The 18,625-nt window shown below is 43.6% G+C and overlaps 1 protein-coding gene across 1 annotated transcript in view; it reads left to right on the forward strand.

The window, feature by feature from the left end:
- Positions 1-18,625, forward strand: part of DNAH14 (dynein axonemal heavy chain 14) — a 1,144,348-nt gene that overhangs the window by 89,495 nt on the left and 1,036,228 nt on the right. The window contains exons 9-11 of the mRNA XM_078647362.1: positions 4,036-4,098; positions 4,831-4,972; positions 6,096-6,227. Coding sequence (XP_078503488.1) covers positions 4,036-4,098; positions 4,831-4,972; positions 6,096-6,227 — 337 coding nt within the window. The remainder of the gene's footprint in view (positions 1-4,035; positions 4,099-4,830; positions 4,973-6,095; positions 6,228-18,625) is intronic.

Consider the following 18,625-nt stretch of genomic DNA (forward strand, 5'->3'; position numbering starts at 1 on the left):
AAACGTGTACTGTCATACATCATTCCAGACACCGGCAAGAAAGTGCAAATCAAGCACTTCATCACATACAGTACACAGTTTGTAGTTTACTGCCTAGTCTGCCCGTGTGGCCTTAGCTACATCGGCAGTACTATAAAGGAACTCAAACTGAGGATTCTTGAACACCAGCGAGCAATCGAAAAAGTGGATATTACATACCCGGTTGCTCGGCATTTTGCTGAGGAACATGACAAAGATCGCACTAAACTGCGATTCTTTGGATTGGACATTGTCCCACCAAATGCAAGAGGAGGCGACCGCTTAAGGAGACTCCGTAGACTCGAGTCCAGATATATCGTAGACCTTTCGGCTAAACATCCGGGAGGGATGAACAGCGGTGAGGAGCTTTCATGTCATTTGGGGAAATAGAACTATGGCCTGTAGTAGGACTAATGATAAGCACCCTCTGTCCATTACCAGTTTGAAGACTATCTGTACATCTTGTAAAATGTATATTTTGTATATTTTGTGGATAGTGTAAATACTGTATCTGAATAACACCAAATCCCGAAATATCAACTCTCCTTGCTGGAATGATATAGATATTAAATTAACTGTATTAACTGCATTCCTTGTAGAAGACCACTAGACTGCGCTGTACCCGTTCCGCCGGAACGTTAGTTCAAAGTAAGGACGTAACTATGTAGATATGTATATATTCAATATATGGAAATATGTATGTACGGAGTGTGATTGGTTCAAATTGGAACCGGATAGGACAGAGAAGTAGGTTTCCTTCTCACTTTGTTTCTTCTGCTGCTCCCCATCATGGGTCTTGAATAACCAGAGTAATGAGTAATGAACAGCAGCACAAGGATGATTTGACCACACTGGATACATCGTACTTACATATGTAACTTTTTCCCTTACGTCCCTGTATTTTGAACGTTCTCTTTGTATGTTTGAGACAAGAGTTATTGTTATTATTTTTTGCACTGTTTTTTCTGTAAATATGACATTTACTTTTCAACATAGGACATTAGCCGATCCACGGCTTTATTTTCAACTCACCTTAGCACTTAGGGATGAATTGTAACAGATCCAACATTTGGATATACACCCTTCCAATATGGCGCCCATAGAGGCACAAAGGGTTACAGTCCTATGTTTATGTCAACTTTTGCAGACTTCTGTATTTGTATGGGATGTTTTGAAAGTAACAAGTGACACACTGACGAAGGCTAACGCCGAAACGCGTCTGTGCTTTTTTGTTCCTGAATAAATAACTTGGACACCTCTTGGTTTGTGAGTGCTGCCTCTTTGAGCTACATACGAAGAGTTTGAGCGTCATATATATATATATATATATATATATATTATTTGTGTGTGTGTAATTTAAATTTTCTTTTAGGGAGACTCCCCCCACTTTTTAAAAGAAAAATAATTATAACTTTACATTTTTCTTAATGAAGAGGAATCCTCCAAACCTGCCCATATTTTTAAATTACTCTTACCATCCCGTACCCCTAACCACCCATAAATTATAAAAACACCTGTACTGCCCTACACCCCTACCTACCCCAAGCTTTAAAAATGCTCTCACCACCCTATACCCTTATCCACCCTTAAATACTAAAGGCACCCTTACCACGCTATACCCACCCTAAACACTAAAAACACCCTTACCACCCTACGCCCTACCCACCCCTAAACCCTAAAACACCATCATTACCACCCTATACCACTACCCACCCCATAACCCTCACAACAACCTTATGACACGAGGCCGCTAGCCACCACAAAACCCTAAAAACACTCTTACCACCCAATCCCCTTACTCACCACGGAACCCTGATATATACTAGCAGCCCGTCCTGACGTTGTCCGGCTATGAATTGCTGCTGGCCAGTAGTATTTTTTTTGTAGGATTTCGTTTAGATAGCATTTCTTATCTGTGACAGGCCTGCGAAACGCTCTGATTCACAGTGCACTGCTGATGCACTTAAGAGTGCGCGTTCAGTAGTGTGTGAACTCGAGTTTCCCTACTTTATTTTTCCTTGCAATATTATATAGCGCTAACTCGAAAACATGGCATGAGCACAATTTACATTACAGAAGAACACATTCATTTGTGGTAGGCACGGGGAGACAAAGCGATTTGCCTGGAATCACAGGATGTTGAGCTGATGCCGAGATTCGAACATAGCTCCCCAGCTCTAAAGTTCGCAATTCTAGAACTTGTGGCGGGAGGTGTGTCTAAAAGTGTATGTCGGTGCTGGCCATCAATGAGAGAGACGTGCATTTTTCAAATGGGTGGTGAAAAAATATGAGTATGTTGCTGGAGATGTGGGCCGCCGTGCCACCAATGTACTTACCGGGGGAGGGTAAACACCCATTATTCCGCAACTTTCTTTCCGCATACCATCACTCCACATACTTTCATAACGAAAGTACCATGACTCCGCAACGCCATTATAACGCATGTCATTACATTTTACATGCTTTTACAACGCATACATATACAACGAAATTCGTTGTAAATGCATGAATGGTAAAAGCATGTTTTTTTCAAATGTTTGGATAAGGTAAGTATGGGTATAGGGGTATATGTTTTGAGGTACTGAGGTATATGTTTTGGGTATTTTAAGGGTTCAGATATAGTTTTGGGTTATGGGATACAGGGGTATTTTATGGTTCAGGGGTAGGTTTGGGTTTTGGGGTACAGGGCTATTTTTATGGTTCAGGGCTAGGTTTGGGTTTTGGGGTACAGGGGTATTTTAAGGGTTCAGGGATATGTTTGGGTTTTGTGGTACAGGGGTATTTTTAGGGTTCAGGGCTAGGTTTGGGTTTTGGGGTACAGGGGTACTTTAGGGTTCAAGGGTAGGTTTGGGTTTATGTGTATATGTGTGTATGTACTATATGTGTGTGTGTCTGTGTGTGTGTGTGTATATTTATTTATTTATTTATTTAAAAGTTTATATAGCGCCAGAATCGACTCCGAAGAGTATCTCTGCGCTTTTGTGGAAGCGTATTACCTGTTTGTGGGAACCTATAAATTTTAAAAGCAAAATAGAGAAATTGTGAGTAATTTCCTGAAGACAAGATGATTCGAACATTCTCTTAGCTGAAGGGGAGGTCATTCCAGTGTTTCGGTCCAAGGTATGAGAGAGATTTACCCCCCAGTCGCACTCTCCTAATTCCTGGAACTGTCAGCAAATATTTAGTACTGGAGCGCAGAGTTCTCGGGGGAAGATAGGGAATAAACTTTTCTGATAGATAGCTAGGGCCAAGGTTATGCAATGCTTTGTGGATAGTACAGCAGACTTTAAACTTTATCCGTTGGCGTATTGGGAGCCAGTGAAGTTTTAGAAGAAGAGGGCGGGAAGCTGATCTAGGTGGCATGTTCAAGACCAATCGTGCCGCCGTATTCTGAATCACTTGTAGTTTGTTAATTAAGGCCTCATTAGCAGAGAGCAGCACACCATTGCAATAGTCTAGGTGGCTCAGTATAAGTGTCTGAGTTAGAGTCTTCCGAACAGAGTCTGGAAGTAGGGGAACGACTCGTCGGAGTAGGCCCAGAGTATATGTGTGTGTATATATATATATAAACACACAAACACACACACACTCTTGCCTTCAATATACTTACCTTCGTTGTGAAGTCATATTTGTGGTAAAGGCTTGGCATTATAAAGGCATTGCATGATAAACGAATTACGTTGTAAAAACATCGTTGTAAACGATGCACACATGTATATATGCATGTCAAACACAATGTTTCTCAATGAAATTGGCTACGCTTTGAGTACGGGAGTTTTAAAAAGCATACAACTGTGAGTGTTTTCAGATCTTGCACAAAGTATAATCTGTTGTTGTGCTCCTTGTACATGGCCTTCACAGGAGAATGGATGTCAATTATAGAGAATTCTCTAATAGTTAGGTAAAGAGTGTGGTGCACTGAATAACGAGTGTTTGTAAATGAACCAATCAGGTAATGGATACTTTAATCCATTCTCTAAATTTTCGGGTTAATCATATTTGCCACCTTTCTTTCAGATTGTGGAAGGCTTTCAATGTCTGGAAAATGAATGTTCACAGATCAAAGACAGACAACAGCAAGTATGTTTATAAATCAGTTTATGAATTTTGAAACTATATTTTCTGCATTTTAATAGCACATGCCATGGCCTGCCAGTAGTCAATCTTTTTCAGCATTGTTTGTCATTCACCTTGACACAGATTTACATGTTTTTTATTTGTTTGTTTGTGTAACATGCATATAAAGCCCCCAGGCTCTAGTGTGATTTACATAGTAATAGGAAACCATGAAGATATCAAAGAAAACAAACACAGTAAATAGGGAATTTATAACAAAATACAGATTACAATGTCATCTGTTATGAAGAGGGAGGAGACATATATGCATTTTAATAAAGGTGGTAAGGAAGGGAGTAGCAACTTTTTTCCTAATGGATGGGAATGGGGATTTGGCAGGCGGGCAGCTGAAGCAATATGGTAGGACTAGCAAGGGATGAAGTACTAACATAGTAGATGGTCAAGCCAGGGTTTCTCCGACCCGGAACATAAACATCCCAAGGCTTGGTTCCAGTAGCACAATGAACATGGGACCCACTTCTGGGCATACCCTTGGCCTTTACGTCAAATACACAGGCCTCAGACATAAGTAGTGACCATTTTATTCCTCTCTACAATACTTTACCAATAAATGCAGGTGGGAACCTTGACAACTTGCGTACATATTTACTGATTAAATTACTTGTTTTCAGTTTCATTCCAAGAGACTCATGCTGCTTCAAAAGTTGTTTTTCTTCCCTGTCTTTTTGTGTTTAGAAAGATTATGTTCCAGCAGTTGTTTTTTGCTGATGAGCTGTTCCAAGGCTGTTTGCATTACATTCAAGGTGCTTGTGAGGATGCCTTGTTAATTGGAAGAGATAGTACTCAATCTGATGGCAGCGCCATTTCTATGATCAAGGTGAGAACGCCAACTTTTATTTTTATGCTTTTTTTTTTTCATACATTCCAAACCATTGGTGGAAGTATCAGGAAAAGTAAGCACATTTTGTTGTGGGGCTGTTTCATAATAAATTAGATAGGATTAGACATATTAGGGCCTGATTTAGATTTTGGCAGATGGATTATTTCGTCACAATCGTGACGGATATCACGTCCACCATTTTATAGGTGCATTATATCCAATGGCATTTGTAATACAGCTGATGGAACATTCGTCACATTTGTGACTTAGTAACTACACCGCCCACCAAAATGTCAATCGTGCGCTTAGTCGTTGTGCCTGTGCTTCTTGATGGAAGTGTAAACTGGGTGTGATAAGTGATGATATATAAAATACTGGATTAGTAACTGACAGGATATGGGTGTCATATTTCCAAGACTATAAATACAGAAACAACTTGTTTAGTTGGTGGGTTTACAATACATTACACTTAGGACCCGATTCCAAGTGGCCCCATGTTCCCACAGATGAAATGACCAGATGTGAGCATACAGGCCCAATTTTACCAAGTGCAGACACACCCAATAACACCACCGGGATAAGGGGCAAGACTCAGAGGGCTTAGCACAGTCCGAACCCCAGGTGATTACCACCAACATCATGGTGGTGGCATGAAGCACTGCCTCTTCAGCCAATAACCTGCCCCGCCCCCTAAGACCCTCTCTACTCTATTGCCCCAAATATGTATTCTGTTTTAGGAAAGTTGAACCAAGAGTACATTCCTACAAATGATACAGGAGAAAATTATTGTCTTTCCTGTTCTGTGAGTAATCAAACCTGCTGTGAAATGTATCCCTCTAGGGGTGTTTATCAGCATTGCAAAGCCTGCCTTTTGCCCCTCCCTTGACAATTCTCTGGGACTTCAGACTTTTCCACACCTCTGTGGGGTTTTTTTCTGTGCATATTCCAACATACACTATAGATGCATGTGTAGTAATTGCAGTTCCGTTATTTTGCCTCATTCACGTCTACATTTATTATAAAGTGTTTTCCTGTAAGTGCATATTTTCAGTTAGAGCAGACCTTTACGTCAGGGACCTGCTGTGTTAATTTGAGTCTCTTTTATTGAGTTTTTTATTAGCTGGATGCATTCCACACTTATGCTTTAAATGAGTTTTGTGAAGTGCAGATGAAGCACTGCAAGTTGGCACAGAAGCAGCTCCAGGCATGCAGGGAAAACATCCTGGGAGTCATCAAAGAAACCTTTCTAAAGGTAAATCAAATTGTTTTTTATGTTGTTTTAATGCAACAACAGTTCACTTAAAACGGTTCACTTTCAAAGAGAATGCTAGTCATAGTAAACCTTTGAACCACAATGTAAATGTTTAAAATTTGTACTTGTTTGTATATAGAGAGGAAAGGAAAATACATATATTTCTGAGACTAATATAATCTTTTATTTTATCATATGTATGAGGTGTCCTCCCTGAAAAACGTGTTACATTTCCATAACTTCTCATTTGTCTAAAAGCTGCTTTGAAAGTTGTGTGAGTGTGTGTGCGAGCCTGTGTATGTGTGCATTCATGGGAGCATGTGCTTGTGTGTGTGTGAGTGTGTGTGCGAGAGGAGGGGAGAAGGGAAGGTAGAATCGCTGTTTTGTTTTTTCCCCATCTGGGTGATGACATCTGAAAGGCTCACGATCTATACCGAAACCGCATAAGAGAGTGGGGGATGCCTGGGGTGCAGACAAGTCTTGTCGCATATTCTGGGCCCACTGTTGGAGTGTCAAGACCCAGCTTCGCAGGATTTGATTGTTGTAGAATAATGATCCACCTCCTGACATAACCAAGTCCCCTGACATGGGGTTTCCCCCCAGGGTCTTCGAAGTATCAGGCGAGGGACAAGGTAGGGAAGGGGTCTGCAGGGACAAGGGCTCTGAAATGACACAAACACGAAAATGATATACTGTTAAACATTCTACTCTCATGAATTCTCACTAAACAGTTGTAAGTGATGGTGTACCTGTTTGCCCACTGCATTGGATCAAAAACCTTGAATCACACAACCCATATTCGAACATCCCTGTTCGATATCCTTAGATTCGGTAAATTAAACTTCCAATATGTACAATGCACTATCTGCTTTAGACGGGTTGACCTCACCCAGAATAAGCAGACATAAGTCCAGAAGTACAATGATTAGAGGATAGGCTCCCCTAACCTCCCCTACCATCAGATAGTGCTAAAAGCTTCAATACAGAAACCGGCAATACGCGGTTGTGACCGCCGCTGTATTCCGCTTCTGTCTCTGTCTCAAAAATTAAATAAATGTCACACTCGTGACACGAACGGCAATACGCGGTTGCGTCCACCGCCGTATTCCGTTTTACTCTGCCACCAATGCAAATGATTTCCAACCGATATAAGAGAGGCAATGGCCACTGCCTCTAATCCAAAGAAGAGAAATGCAACACACGGCGTTACGCGGTTTGCACACGCCGTAACCCGCTGTCACAACCAGAAGAGTACTAACAAGGAACAAACAAAGTATCCACCGCTGATGGTCGGATCTAAACCACAACGAAACAGATCCTAAGGAAAACGGCAATACGCGGTTGAGACCGCCGCCGTATTCCGCTTCCTCACTCCAATTACTCACGGGCGCTGAATCTCCGCAGGCAAGACGCGGACTCTCAGGCTCCAGACCGATTTCCTCCAGTGCTTCCTCAGCCGTGGAAGAATCAGGAAACAACACAGATTACGTGCGACCTCTCGTGCTATCACAGGGCTTAAATCACATTCCTAATTCCGTGCATTATGGGAGATGTAGTTCTTCCCCCATACAAGCAGGCCGCTTGCTACTCCTGACAGTACATCCCTCTCCCTAACGCCTCCCCAACCCTGGTTTCAAGGGAAAACGTCTATGGAAGGAGCGAACAGCCGCAGGAGCGTGCACATTGGTGCATGGCTCCCACGAATCACCTTCAGCCGTTTATCCTTTCCAGGACACCAAATACCACAGAGCTCCACGGCGCACCTTGGAATCCTTTATACTCCAGACCTCGTATTCCAATCCCCCATCGCACATCACCGGAGGGGGGGCCCGACAACGTGCTCCCAACACAGGTTTCAGAAGGTTACAGTGAAACACAGGGTGAATCCTTAATGAGCCAGGCAAACGCAGTTTGTAAGCAACAGGATTAATGCGTTTCAAAATAGTGTACGGGCCGATGAATCTAGGATGGAATACGCTGCGCAACTTAAACCGTATGTTTTTTGTAGAGAGCCAAACCTTGTCCCCCACTTGATATTGTGGACCATCACGCCTATGTCTGTCCTCCCACCTCTTGTAAGCCACTTTGGCCTGAATCAAATGTTGCCTAACCTTTTTCTGCAGGGAATGCAACTTCTGGACTTGTGACAACACCACAGGCTGATTCTGTACTACCTCAGGGATGCTAAGAGGAAGTATTCTGGCATCAAAACCGTAATTGGCATGAAAAGGAGACAGACCTATAGAACTGTGCCATGCATTATTATACGCTAATTCAGCCATCCACAACATGTCCACCCATGATTCTTGGGCTGCCTTTGCATAGCATCTTAGATACTTCTTTAAGGTTTGATTCAACCTCTCCGTCTGTCCATCAGTCTGAGGGTGAAAGCTAGTGGAGAGCGAAGATTCAATGTGTAAAGCCTTACACCATATCTTCCAGAACCTGGCAATAAACTGTGGACCTCTGTCCGATACGATTATTTCTGGTACTCCATGTAGTTTGATGACATTTGACATTAACAACTGAGCAGTTTGACTGGCTGTAGGGAGGTTTTTGCATGGAATGAAATGACCCATTTTCGTTAGTCCATCAACCACCACTAGAACTGCTGAAAACCCTTTTTCCACTGGCAATCCTGTAATGAAGTCCAAACTGATGTTTTTCCAGGGACTCTGAGGAGTAGGCAAGGGTATCAATTTGCCTTTTTTTCCCACTGTCTCACTCTTAGCTCTTGCACATTCCTCGCATTTGGTTACCCATATTGCTACCTCTTTGTTGGGCTCCGGCCACCAAAAATGTCTCTGTACCAATTGTTGTGACTTTCTTATTCCTGGATGCCCTGCTAACGGTGACTCATGACACCACCGAAATGCCTCTTTTCGAAGAGCATTAGAGGGGAGGAATAACCTAGCCTGTTGAAAAGGTAACCCCTGTCGCAGGGTACGCTCGTTTCCTTGAGCGACCCACGCATCCCATTCAAGAGCAGAGTGATGTTGTCTTACATCTTCCAAGAATTTCTCAATTTTAATTGCACACACTACCTTGAATGGTGCAATAATGGACTCAGGTTTTACCTCTGTTGGAATGTCAGTTTCTGATTCTAGTCTTGATAGAGAGTCTGCTTTATGGTTTTCTGCTCCAGGACGGAAGGTCACCACAAAATCGTATTCTGCAAAGAACTGCATCCATCTCATCTGTCTTTGTGAGAGATGCCTTGCTGTCTTCATATACTGCAAGTTCCGATGATCGGTGTACACAGTAATGGGGTGCCTGGCCCCCCACAGATAATGCCTCCATTCTTCAAATGCCTTCTTAATAGCTAACAGCTCTTTCTCAGCTATAGTGTAGTGTTTTTCTGCCTGGTTTAATTTCCTAGATAAGTATGCAACAGGATGTAATTGCCCAGTGCTGGGGTTCCTTTGAGACAATATTGCACCTACAGCCTCGTCTGAAGCATCAGCTTCAACTGTGAAAGGATCATCAGGACGGGGATGAGACAGTACTGGTGCCTCCGTAAAAGCCTTTTTAAGGAAGACAAAAGCTTCTTCCGCTTCCTGATTCCACTTGAAAATGCTTCCTTTCCTGAGCAGTTTAGTGATGGGAACCGCTACCTTGGATAATTGAAGGATAAACCTTCTATAGTAGTTGGCGAAACCCAGGAAGCATTGTACCTCACGCACAGTCTTTGGGGTTGGCCATTCTTGTACCGCTAACACTTTCCTATCTGCCATTTGCAATCCCTCAGGACAGAGCATCACACCCAGAAATTCCACAGTTCTTACACCAAACTCACATTTACTGAGTTTGCAAAAAAGCTTATGCAGGCGTAGCTGAGACAAAACCCTACATACATGGCCAACATGTTCCTCTGTAGATGCTGAATAAATAAGGATATCGTCGATATACACAACAACAAACAGATCCATGAACTCTTTCAGCACATCATTAAAAAAAAACCTGAAAGGCTGCTGGGGCGTTACAGAGGCCAAACGGAATGACTTTGTACTCATACAAACCATACCTCGTTTTAAAAGCAGTCTTCCATTCATCCCCGCTTTGGATCCTCACTAAATGATAAGCCCCTCTTAAATCCAGACGTGTATATATCTGTGCCTCCTTCACCTGGTCTAATAACACAGATATTAAGGGCAAAGGATACCTATTTCGTACAGTGTTCTTATTCAGGATTCTATAATTTACACAAGCCCTCAAATCGCCATTCGCTTTCGATATAAAAAATAGAGGGGAGGCAGCAGGGGACCTAGAGGGCTGAATAAAACCTATGTCCAAATAGTGGTCCAGGTAACCCCTCAAATGTTTGGTTTCAGGCTCAGATAAAGCGTACACGCTACATGAGGGGATGGTGGCACCTTCGATTAAATCAATGCGGCAGTCATATTCTCTATGTGGGGGCAATGTCTCTGCCTGACTCTCACTAAACACATCTTCAAATTGAACATATTCTGGGGGCAATTGAATGTCTTTTTCAACAGTTGTAGCCACAACATAGGCCTGAGATAAAGCTGCTGCTGCCAACTGTGGAAAAGGGATCATGTGTTCAATGCATTCATCTGATGGAAATTGAATGGTCTTGGTTCTCCATTCTATGCTGGGGTTATGATAGCATAGCCATGGCATACCCAGTATTACCTCATACTGAGGGGCTTCTATGATGTTAAGCGACAAACTCTCTGTGTGACTCTCCTGTCTCATTTTGTAAGTTAACACTAAAGTATGAGTCCGCTCAACTACTAATCCTGACTTCAAGGGTTGTCCGTCAACAGCGAAAACTTCTTCCGCTGTTCCCAAACGAACTCCTTGTATTCCAAATTTGGACACCAAACTACTATCAATAAAATTGCCAGTGGCTCCAGAATCCAACATCACCTGTACTTGATGTGTCTTATGGTTATGCGATATTTCCATGGGGAGTTTCATGTGTGTTTCGTTCTCCAACAACATTGAAGATGCAAGGGAAGGAAGTTGTAAGCCCTGGTTGGACCTATTCTCTTCTCGTGTATCACCAAACTGTGGTTGAATGCTAGAAGAAAACACGGCCACTTTCTTACTACGTGACCCAGCTTCTGATGGCTTTGGTTTAGTGGGGCACTCCCTAACAAAATGTCCTTTTTTCCCGCAATACATGCAGAGACCTTGTATGAGTCTGTTATTTCTTTCCTCTTTAGACAAAGGTGACCTAACCGCTCCAATCTCCATGGGTTCCCCACTGTTCTCAGGAGAAGACAGGGGTTTACTTACATGTTTATCATGTCTATAAGGACCCTTGTCCCATTTCCTTCTATCTCCTCCCCTCTCTGCTATTCTGCCATCCAGCCGCAAGGTCAGATTGATCATATCAGTACAGTTAGTAGGTTGAGGATCAATCTGTGCAATCACATCCTTCAACTCGTCCCTCAACCCTTGGTAGAACAGAGACATTCTCTTTTCCTCTGGCCACTCAGTCTCGGCTATTAGTCTATTAAAAGCGGTCAAATAAGTGATCAGTTCTCCTTTTCCCTGTTTCAAACACAAAAGCTCCCTGTCTGCACTGAAAGTGGTGGCTCTTCGATCAAAAACCCTCTCAAACTCCGATCTAAAGGCTGCCCAATCCGACAACACCGCATCATTATTCCTAACCAAAGGAACCGCCCAATTCGCGGCATCACCAACTAAGTAAGAAATAGCAAAAGCTACTCTAGAATGGTTATTGGGGAAGGAAGCAGGTTTGCACGAAAAGTGTAACATTATTTGAGTTAAAAACACCTGAACCTTAGATGGATCACCCGAGAATCTCTCAGGGCTGGCCAGTGGAATCGGAGGGGGAACCGTTACTTGAATCTGTGAAGGCCCAGGAGTAACGTCAAACGGATTACGGGACAGTTTCTCTACCTTCTCCTTTAAGGCTGCCATTTCAGCCTTAGAGGATGCTAATTCCTGTTGTACCAAAAGGAGAGCCTGAAGGACATCATCCATGGTAGCCATTGTTTCTACCTCAACGGAATCGGGCGAAGCTTAAATCGTGGGCGCGTAATACTGTCAAGACCCAGCTTCGCAGGATTCGATTGTTGTAGAATAATGATCCACCTCCTGACATAACCAAGTCCCCTGACATGGGGTTTCCCCCCAGGGTCATCGAAGTATCAGGCGAGGGACAAGGTAGGGAAGGGGTCTGCAGGGACAAGGGCTCTGAAATGACACAAACACGACAATTATATACTGTTAAATATTCTACTCTCATGAATTCTCACTAAACAGTTGTAAGTGATGGTGTACCTGTTTGCCCACTGCATTGGATCAAAAACCTTGAATCACACAACACATATCCGAATATCCCTGTTCGATATCCTTAGATTCGGTAAATTAAACTTCCAATATGTACAATGCACTATCTGCTTTAGACGGGTTGACCTCACCCAGAATAAGCAGACATAAGTCCAGAAGTACAATGATTAGAGGATAGACTCCCCTAACCTCCCCTACCATCAGATAGTGCTAAAAGCTTCAATACAGAAACCGGTAATACGCGGTTGTGACCGCCGCTGTATTCCGCTTCTGTCTCTGTCTCAAAAATGAAATAAATGTCACACTCGTGACACGAACGGCAATACGCGGTTGCGTCCACCGCCGTATTCCGTTTCTCTGCCACCAATTCAAATGATTTCCAACCGATATAAGAGAGGCAATGGCCGCTGCCTCTAATCCAAAGAAGAGAAATGCAACACACGGCGTTACGCGGTTTGCACACGCCGTAACCCGCTGTCACAACCAGAAGAGTACTAACAAGGAACAAACAAAGTATCCACCGCTGATGGTCGGATCTAAACCACAACGAAACAGATCCTAAGGAAAACGGCAATACGCGGTTGAGACCGCCGCCGTATTCCGCTTCCTCACTCCAATTACTCACGGGCGTCGAATCTCCGCAGGCAAGACGCTGACTCTCAGGCTCCAGACCCATTTCCTCCAGTGCTTCCTCAGCCGTGGAAGAATCAGGAAACAACACAGATTACGCGCGACCTCTCGCGCTATCACAGGGCTTAAATCACATTCCTAATTCCGGGCATTATGGAAGATGTAGTTCTTCCCCCATACAAGCAGGCCGCTTGCTACTCCTGACATGGAGAGCACTTTCAAAAGAGTCATTAATTTAAATGTGGTGGCTCACAACAGTGGCAATCTGCCAGGACAAGGTACTATTAAGTGAACATGGGTATGGGCATTCCCTTCAACAAGTCCAGAGTAGTGTCTGAAAGTCAGCAAGCCATGCTAATCCTCTGTCAACCTTGGACAGGACCATGGCTTGGACAGTGGCTTTAAAATCCACTTCAGAAGGTGTTGTCTGTATTTTGCATGGGAGTAGTAGTTGCAGCAAGTTGTCTGTGTTTTCTTGGTGCCATAGGTAGTTGATGGAGAAAGTAATTCATTGCTCTCATGGTCAGTTGTGATGTACATCCCTCCATGTTCATTTTGGAGAACTGCTCCTGTAGCTTGGCTTCCTTTGTGCTGTTTGCACTTAGGAGGAATTGTGGCTTGGTCAAGATCAGATTGAGGTAGTGATTGATGTATTTGCTTAAAAGACATAGAGGCAGTTTTTGAGGTGGTTAGTCATCTTGATTGTGGAAACCTTCTGTTTTAGTTGAGAGTTGTCTGCACAGTAGTGAGTCTTGGTTCAATGGTTGGCAAGGAGGACTCTGCTTCCCTGCATTGAAGAGTGCTGAGAGAGGATAGGCCCTGGTGATATTCTTTGAGTCTCTGGTAAACTGCGTGATCCAGATTTACCAACTGGAAAAGTTGGTGTTAAAGGCAGAGGTAGGACAGGAGCTTGCAAAGTCCGCTATCAATGAATCAAATGTTTGTGTAGCAGGATCCTGTCAAAGACTAAAGAAAGGGAAAATAGGACAAGGAGATGGGATTCTTGTCTGCAGCAAAGAGGGTATCCTTATCAACTTGTGGGGCCACTGTCTCACTGCTGAAGCATGATTGGAAGCATATTAATAAACAAATAGATGGCAGTTTGTATCAATCTGTGTGGTTATTTTATAAATATATTTTATTTTTTTAAAGAAGAAATAGAAATATTTTCTTTTTACAATAGTTTAAGAACAACCATCGTTAATACCGATATATCCATGAATTAACAAGTAAAGGTCTTCACTGTCTATACTGCACACATCATGTTGATCATTTATATATAGCACCATCAATTGCTGACATAGTTGCAGGCTATTCAATCCCACTGAGGAGAAATCCTTTATATTCATCCACAAGATCCTGGTATTGGCTCCAATTCGCCCAGATGCTTCCAATGAGTACCCTCTTGCCTCATAGGCAGGCGTTTTCAACAGCCTAAATTCATTGAAGCGAAGCGCCCATTTCATAATACTTGGTGGGGTTGGATTAAAACAATGTTGGGCTATGTCTCTTCATCAATCGGTTTTTGTGGTTGGATGGCCACTGCTTTTTTCTGTTATTTTCTCAATGAATAATAAGTGGATGATGCGTGGTTATTAGTAGGCAAGACCATTTCGGGCTGTGTGACTTTTTTCAGCAGTGGATGGATATGCCCTATTATGATATTGGTTTTTTATTTGTTTATTTTTTATTTATTCACACATTTATGCCATAACAGTTATAGCAAGAATATCCATTTACAGTATTGAACCAAGTTTATTGTACAGAACAATGATGATGTTTCCCTTTTTGGTAACAACAGCACCCATCCACCCTCCCTCCACCCTAACCCAACAGTGTCATGGCATTACTTGTAGATATACAGCGTCAGGTCAAAACATAATCTGCAATGCAGAGCTTGACAATCTCAGTCCTTGTATCAACGCTTCGGTCCTTTTAGTGATCTTGATATCCGGTGCTTATGACAGGTCAGGTTGCGCCAGCAGATATTTAGTGTTCTTTAGGTCTGAAGGCCTCAGGGTGCTCCTAAGCATATGCATTCAGCTGTTCCTTGCAGTACACAAGATCTCAAATCCATTTGGCCAGTGTCAGCACTGCTTTGAATTTCAGTGCATGGCAACTGCTCGCTTAGCGATTAATGTGGAATCATACGCCTATTTCATGGTTTAATCTGATACAACATTCCTAACAGGCATGTCTCTGGCTTACATTCAATTTTCTCCAGTACCATTTCTGATAATGCCTCCACCACCCCACTCCAGAATTTAAGTATAGCTGGGTACCTCCATGCTAGGTGTACAAAATCCGCTCCATCTTGCCGGCACCTGAGGCACCACGCGTCCTCCCGCAGCCCAAATTTTAACATTTGTGTTGGGGTATAATATATCTGATGTAATTATTTGAAATGAATAATGTGGAGATTGCAATTTGCTGTCAGGAATCCAGTCAGTTTACAACATGTTTCTCAATTGGCTAAAGTCAGTGGGACTACCAGATCCGCATTCCATTTCTCCTGTGCGGGGGATCCCTCCCACTCCTTCTTGCGCTGCGATGTGCAGTACATTCTAGTAATAACTCCTCTACACTCACCACTCTTTAATACCACCTGCAGCACCCGCAGTATCTGTGGTTCCTGTGGGAAATCTGGCCACAGAGAGCGCATTGCCTCCCGCAACCTGACATATATAAATCCGTGCACTAAATCATACTGTTGGCCAGCTTGGATGTCGGCCATAGTTAAGAAGGTCTCATGGCGATACATATCACCTAGTTTAGTGATACCTGCCCTTTGAAGAACATTAAGGGTCCCACACTCCCGTGCCGCCGATATTCCCAGGTGAGGGTTAATCAGCATATCCGGTGCATAAATATATTTCTCTCTGCGCGCTTGGCTAGAGCATCCCATGTCCTAACTGTACAGTTGACTGGATTAATTTCCTTTCTATAGCCGCCCTCATGCTTCTGGAGAATCCTAGCTGGCAGTGTCATTGGATGCACCAAATGTGGCATATATTTCTGGGGGAATAGCCAGTAATGCGCAAACTTCACCTGCGCACAATGATTGTAGAGGTGTAAATCTGGGGCTTCAAACCCCCCTTTCAAAAGGCAACGTTAATATGTTCCAACTGCACTGCGGTTGCTTGCCAGCCCAAACCAGTGATAGCAAGCAGGTTTAAGAGTTTTGAAAAATGCGACGTTTTACAAACAAGTACAACTGCTATGGGAGTACAGTCATTTTTATCACAGCAATTCTATCCGCAAGGGAAAGCGGTAGATGTGTCCAGCGGTAGATCTGTTCCATAAGAGTAGTCACATCCCGTCCATAATTCAAGTGTAGCATAGTTTCAGGGTCTCTATGCATCCAGACTCCCAGGTCTTTCACCGGGTCAGTAGACCAGGCAAGTGGGTAATCCGGTACCACCTCTGGGGTGCAATCCGTAAGTGGGAAAATACTGGAATTTGCCCAATTTATCCCCAGTCCAGAGTGCTGCTCAAATATGACATATTCTCACAGCAGAGGCGACAACTGCGTATCTGGGTCACAAACATATAATAACATGTCATCAGCATATAATGAGATGACCAACAGGCACTGTCTGAATCCCAGTGCAGCCTCTGCGTGTTTCTGGCGTACCTTACAGGCCAGTGGTTCCAATGCCGGGGAGAAGAGCATCAGAGACAAGGGGCATCCCTAACTTGTGCCTCTACCAATTGAAAAAGTATACAATACCCATCCATTTACTCGCACATGGGCGACCGGGTTAGTGTATAATAATCGTATCCACTTTACAAAAAAGGGTGGCATACCCATCCTTTGCAGGACCATGAACATATACCCGCATTAGAGGGAATCAAAAGCTTTGGCTGCGTCAAGCAGCACCGCCACAGCAGGGGTTTCAGGGTCTAAGTGATGTATAACCGCAAAGAGGGTACGGAGATTATTGCACTGTGGAACGTTTAGGGACAAATCCCAACTGGTCTGGGAGAACCAAATTCAGAATTAAAGGCTGCAATCTAGTTCCTTTCATTTTAGCCAATATTTTGGTATCTATATTAATAAGAGATAGCGGTCTATACAATTTGCACTTGGTAGCTGCTTTTTCAGGCTACAGGAGGGTAACAAGGAGGGCTTTCCTTAGGGTGGGAGGGAGTACACCTGTGTCATAGGCTTCTGCAAAGACATTTAATGAGTGAGGAGCGAGGTCTTCCAGGTAGGCCTTTTAGAACTCTGTGGGCAAGCCATCAATCCCCGCCGCCTTACAGGTGGGCAGTGATTTTATGGCCTCCGTTACATCTTCTGCATCAAATGGTTGAGTCAGGTATTCACGTTGCCCGTTGGACAGCCACCCCAGCGCTATATCTGTTAGATAGCCATTTACATCGTCGTCCGACGCCCCTTGTCCAGACCCATATAACTTAGAGTAATAGTCAATAAACACTTTACTAATGTCAGAGCTGGAGTGCTGAGCAGTGCCATCTTCATCCAGTAACTCAGTAATGTGTTCTTGTCCTCTAGGCAGGGACAACGTATTTGCCGAGAGCGACTAGCCTCCCCCCTCTCCATAATAGCGTGCTCTGGATCTCCTTGATTTATGTAACATCTACTGGTCTGCAGTTTGGTTATGTTCAGAGACCAGTTCTCTTATCTGGGCCAGAATGGCAGATGTCCGGGCTCGCTCATATTCTCGTTCCAACAGGCTAATTTTATCTGCGAGGGTTCTTATACTATTTCTAAGATCTTTCAGGACTCCTGCCTGCGCACCTATACACTCTCCCCTTATTGTTAATTTAAAATCTTCCCAGAGAGTTCCAGCACTGTCCACTGACCCTTCATTTTCTGCAAAATAATTAGTTATTGCTGTACCGATTTTTGTCTTCAATACTGTGTTCGTTAGAGAAGACGGCTGTAGCCGCCATTGGAACGGAGGCCTAATACATGTCGGCACCCTGAGTTCTAGCAGCACCAGTGAGTGGTCAGACAGCATCCTGGCCAGTTGTTTGACAGAGACAGTCCAGGGAGCCGCCTCCCGAGACAACAGCCAATATTCAAGTCATGGCCATGACCCAGGCACGGTAGAGACAAATGTGCCTTCCCTTATCCTTGGATTATGCACCCTCCATATATCTGTAAGGCCCTCTGCGTCAGCCAGCTCTCCCAGAATCAGTGCGCCCTGCTTTCCGCGTCCATCCGTATCCGTGGAGCAATCCAATCTTGGGTCTAAGCAAACCTTCAAGTCCCTCCCCCATTGAACAACTGATGGTGGATATAGAGAAATGCGCCTCCATACATCATTAGAGAAGGAGAGTGTTTAACCCACGCACATTCCATGTTATCATACTTATTTTATCACCAGGACCCACACTTTCCATATCTCAGTACAATAACATGCATTCATTACACTGCTACAGTTCAAACATTAAGCAATCCATTTTCCCACTGTTTTCCATGCCTACCATGAACATTCCCCCCACACACCCTCACC

The sequence above is a fragment of the Lissotriton helveticus genome, chromosome 6, assembly GCF_964261635.1.
Source record: "Lissotriton helveticus chromosome 6, aLisHel1.1, whole genome shotgun sequence".
NCBI classification, from domain to species: domain Eukaryota; kingdom Metazoa; phylum Chordata; class Amphibia; order Caudata; family Salamandridae; genus Lissotriton; species Lissotriton helveticus.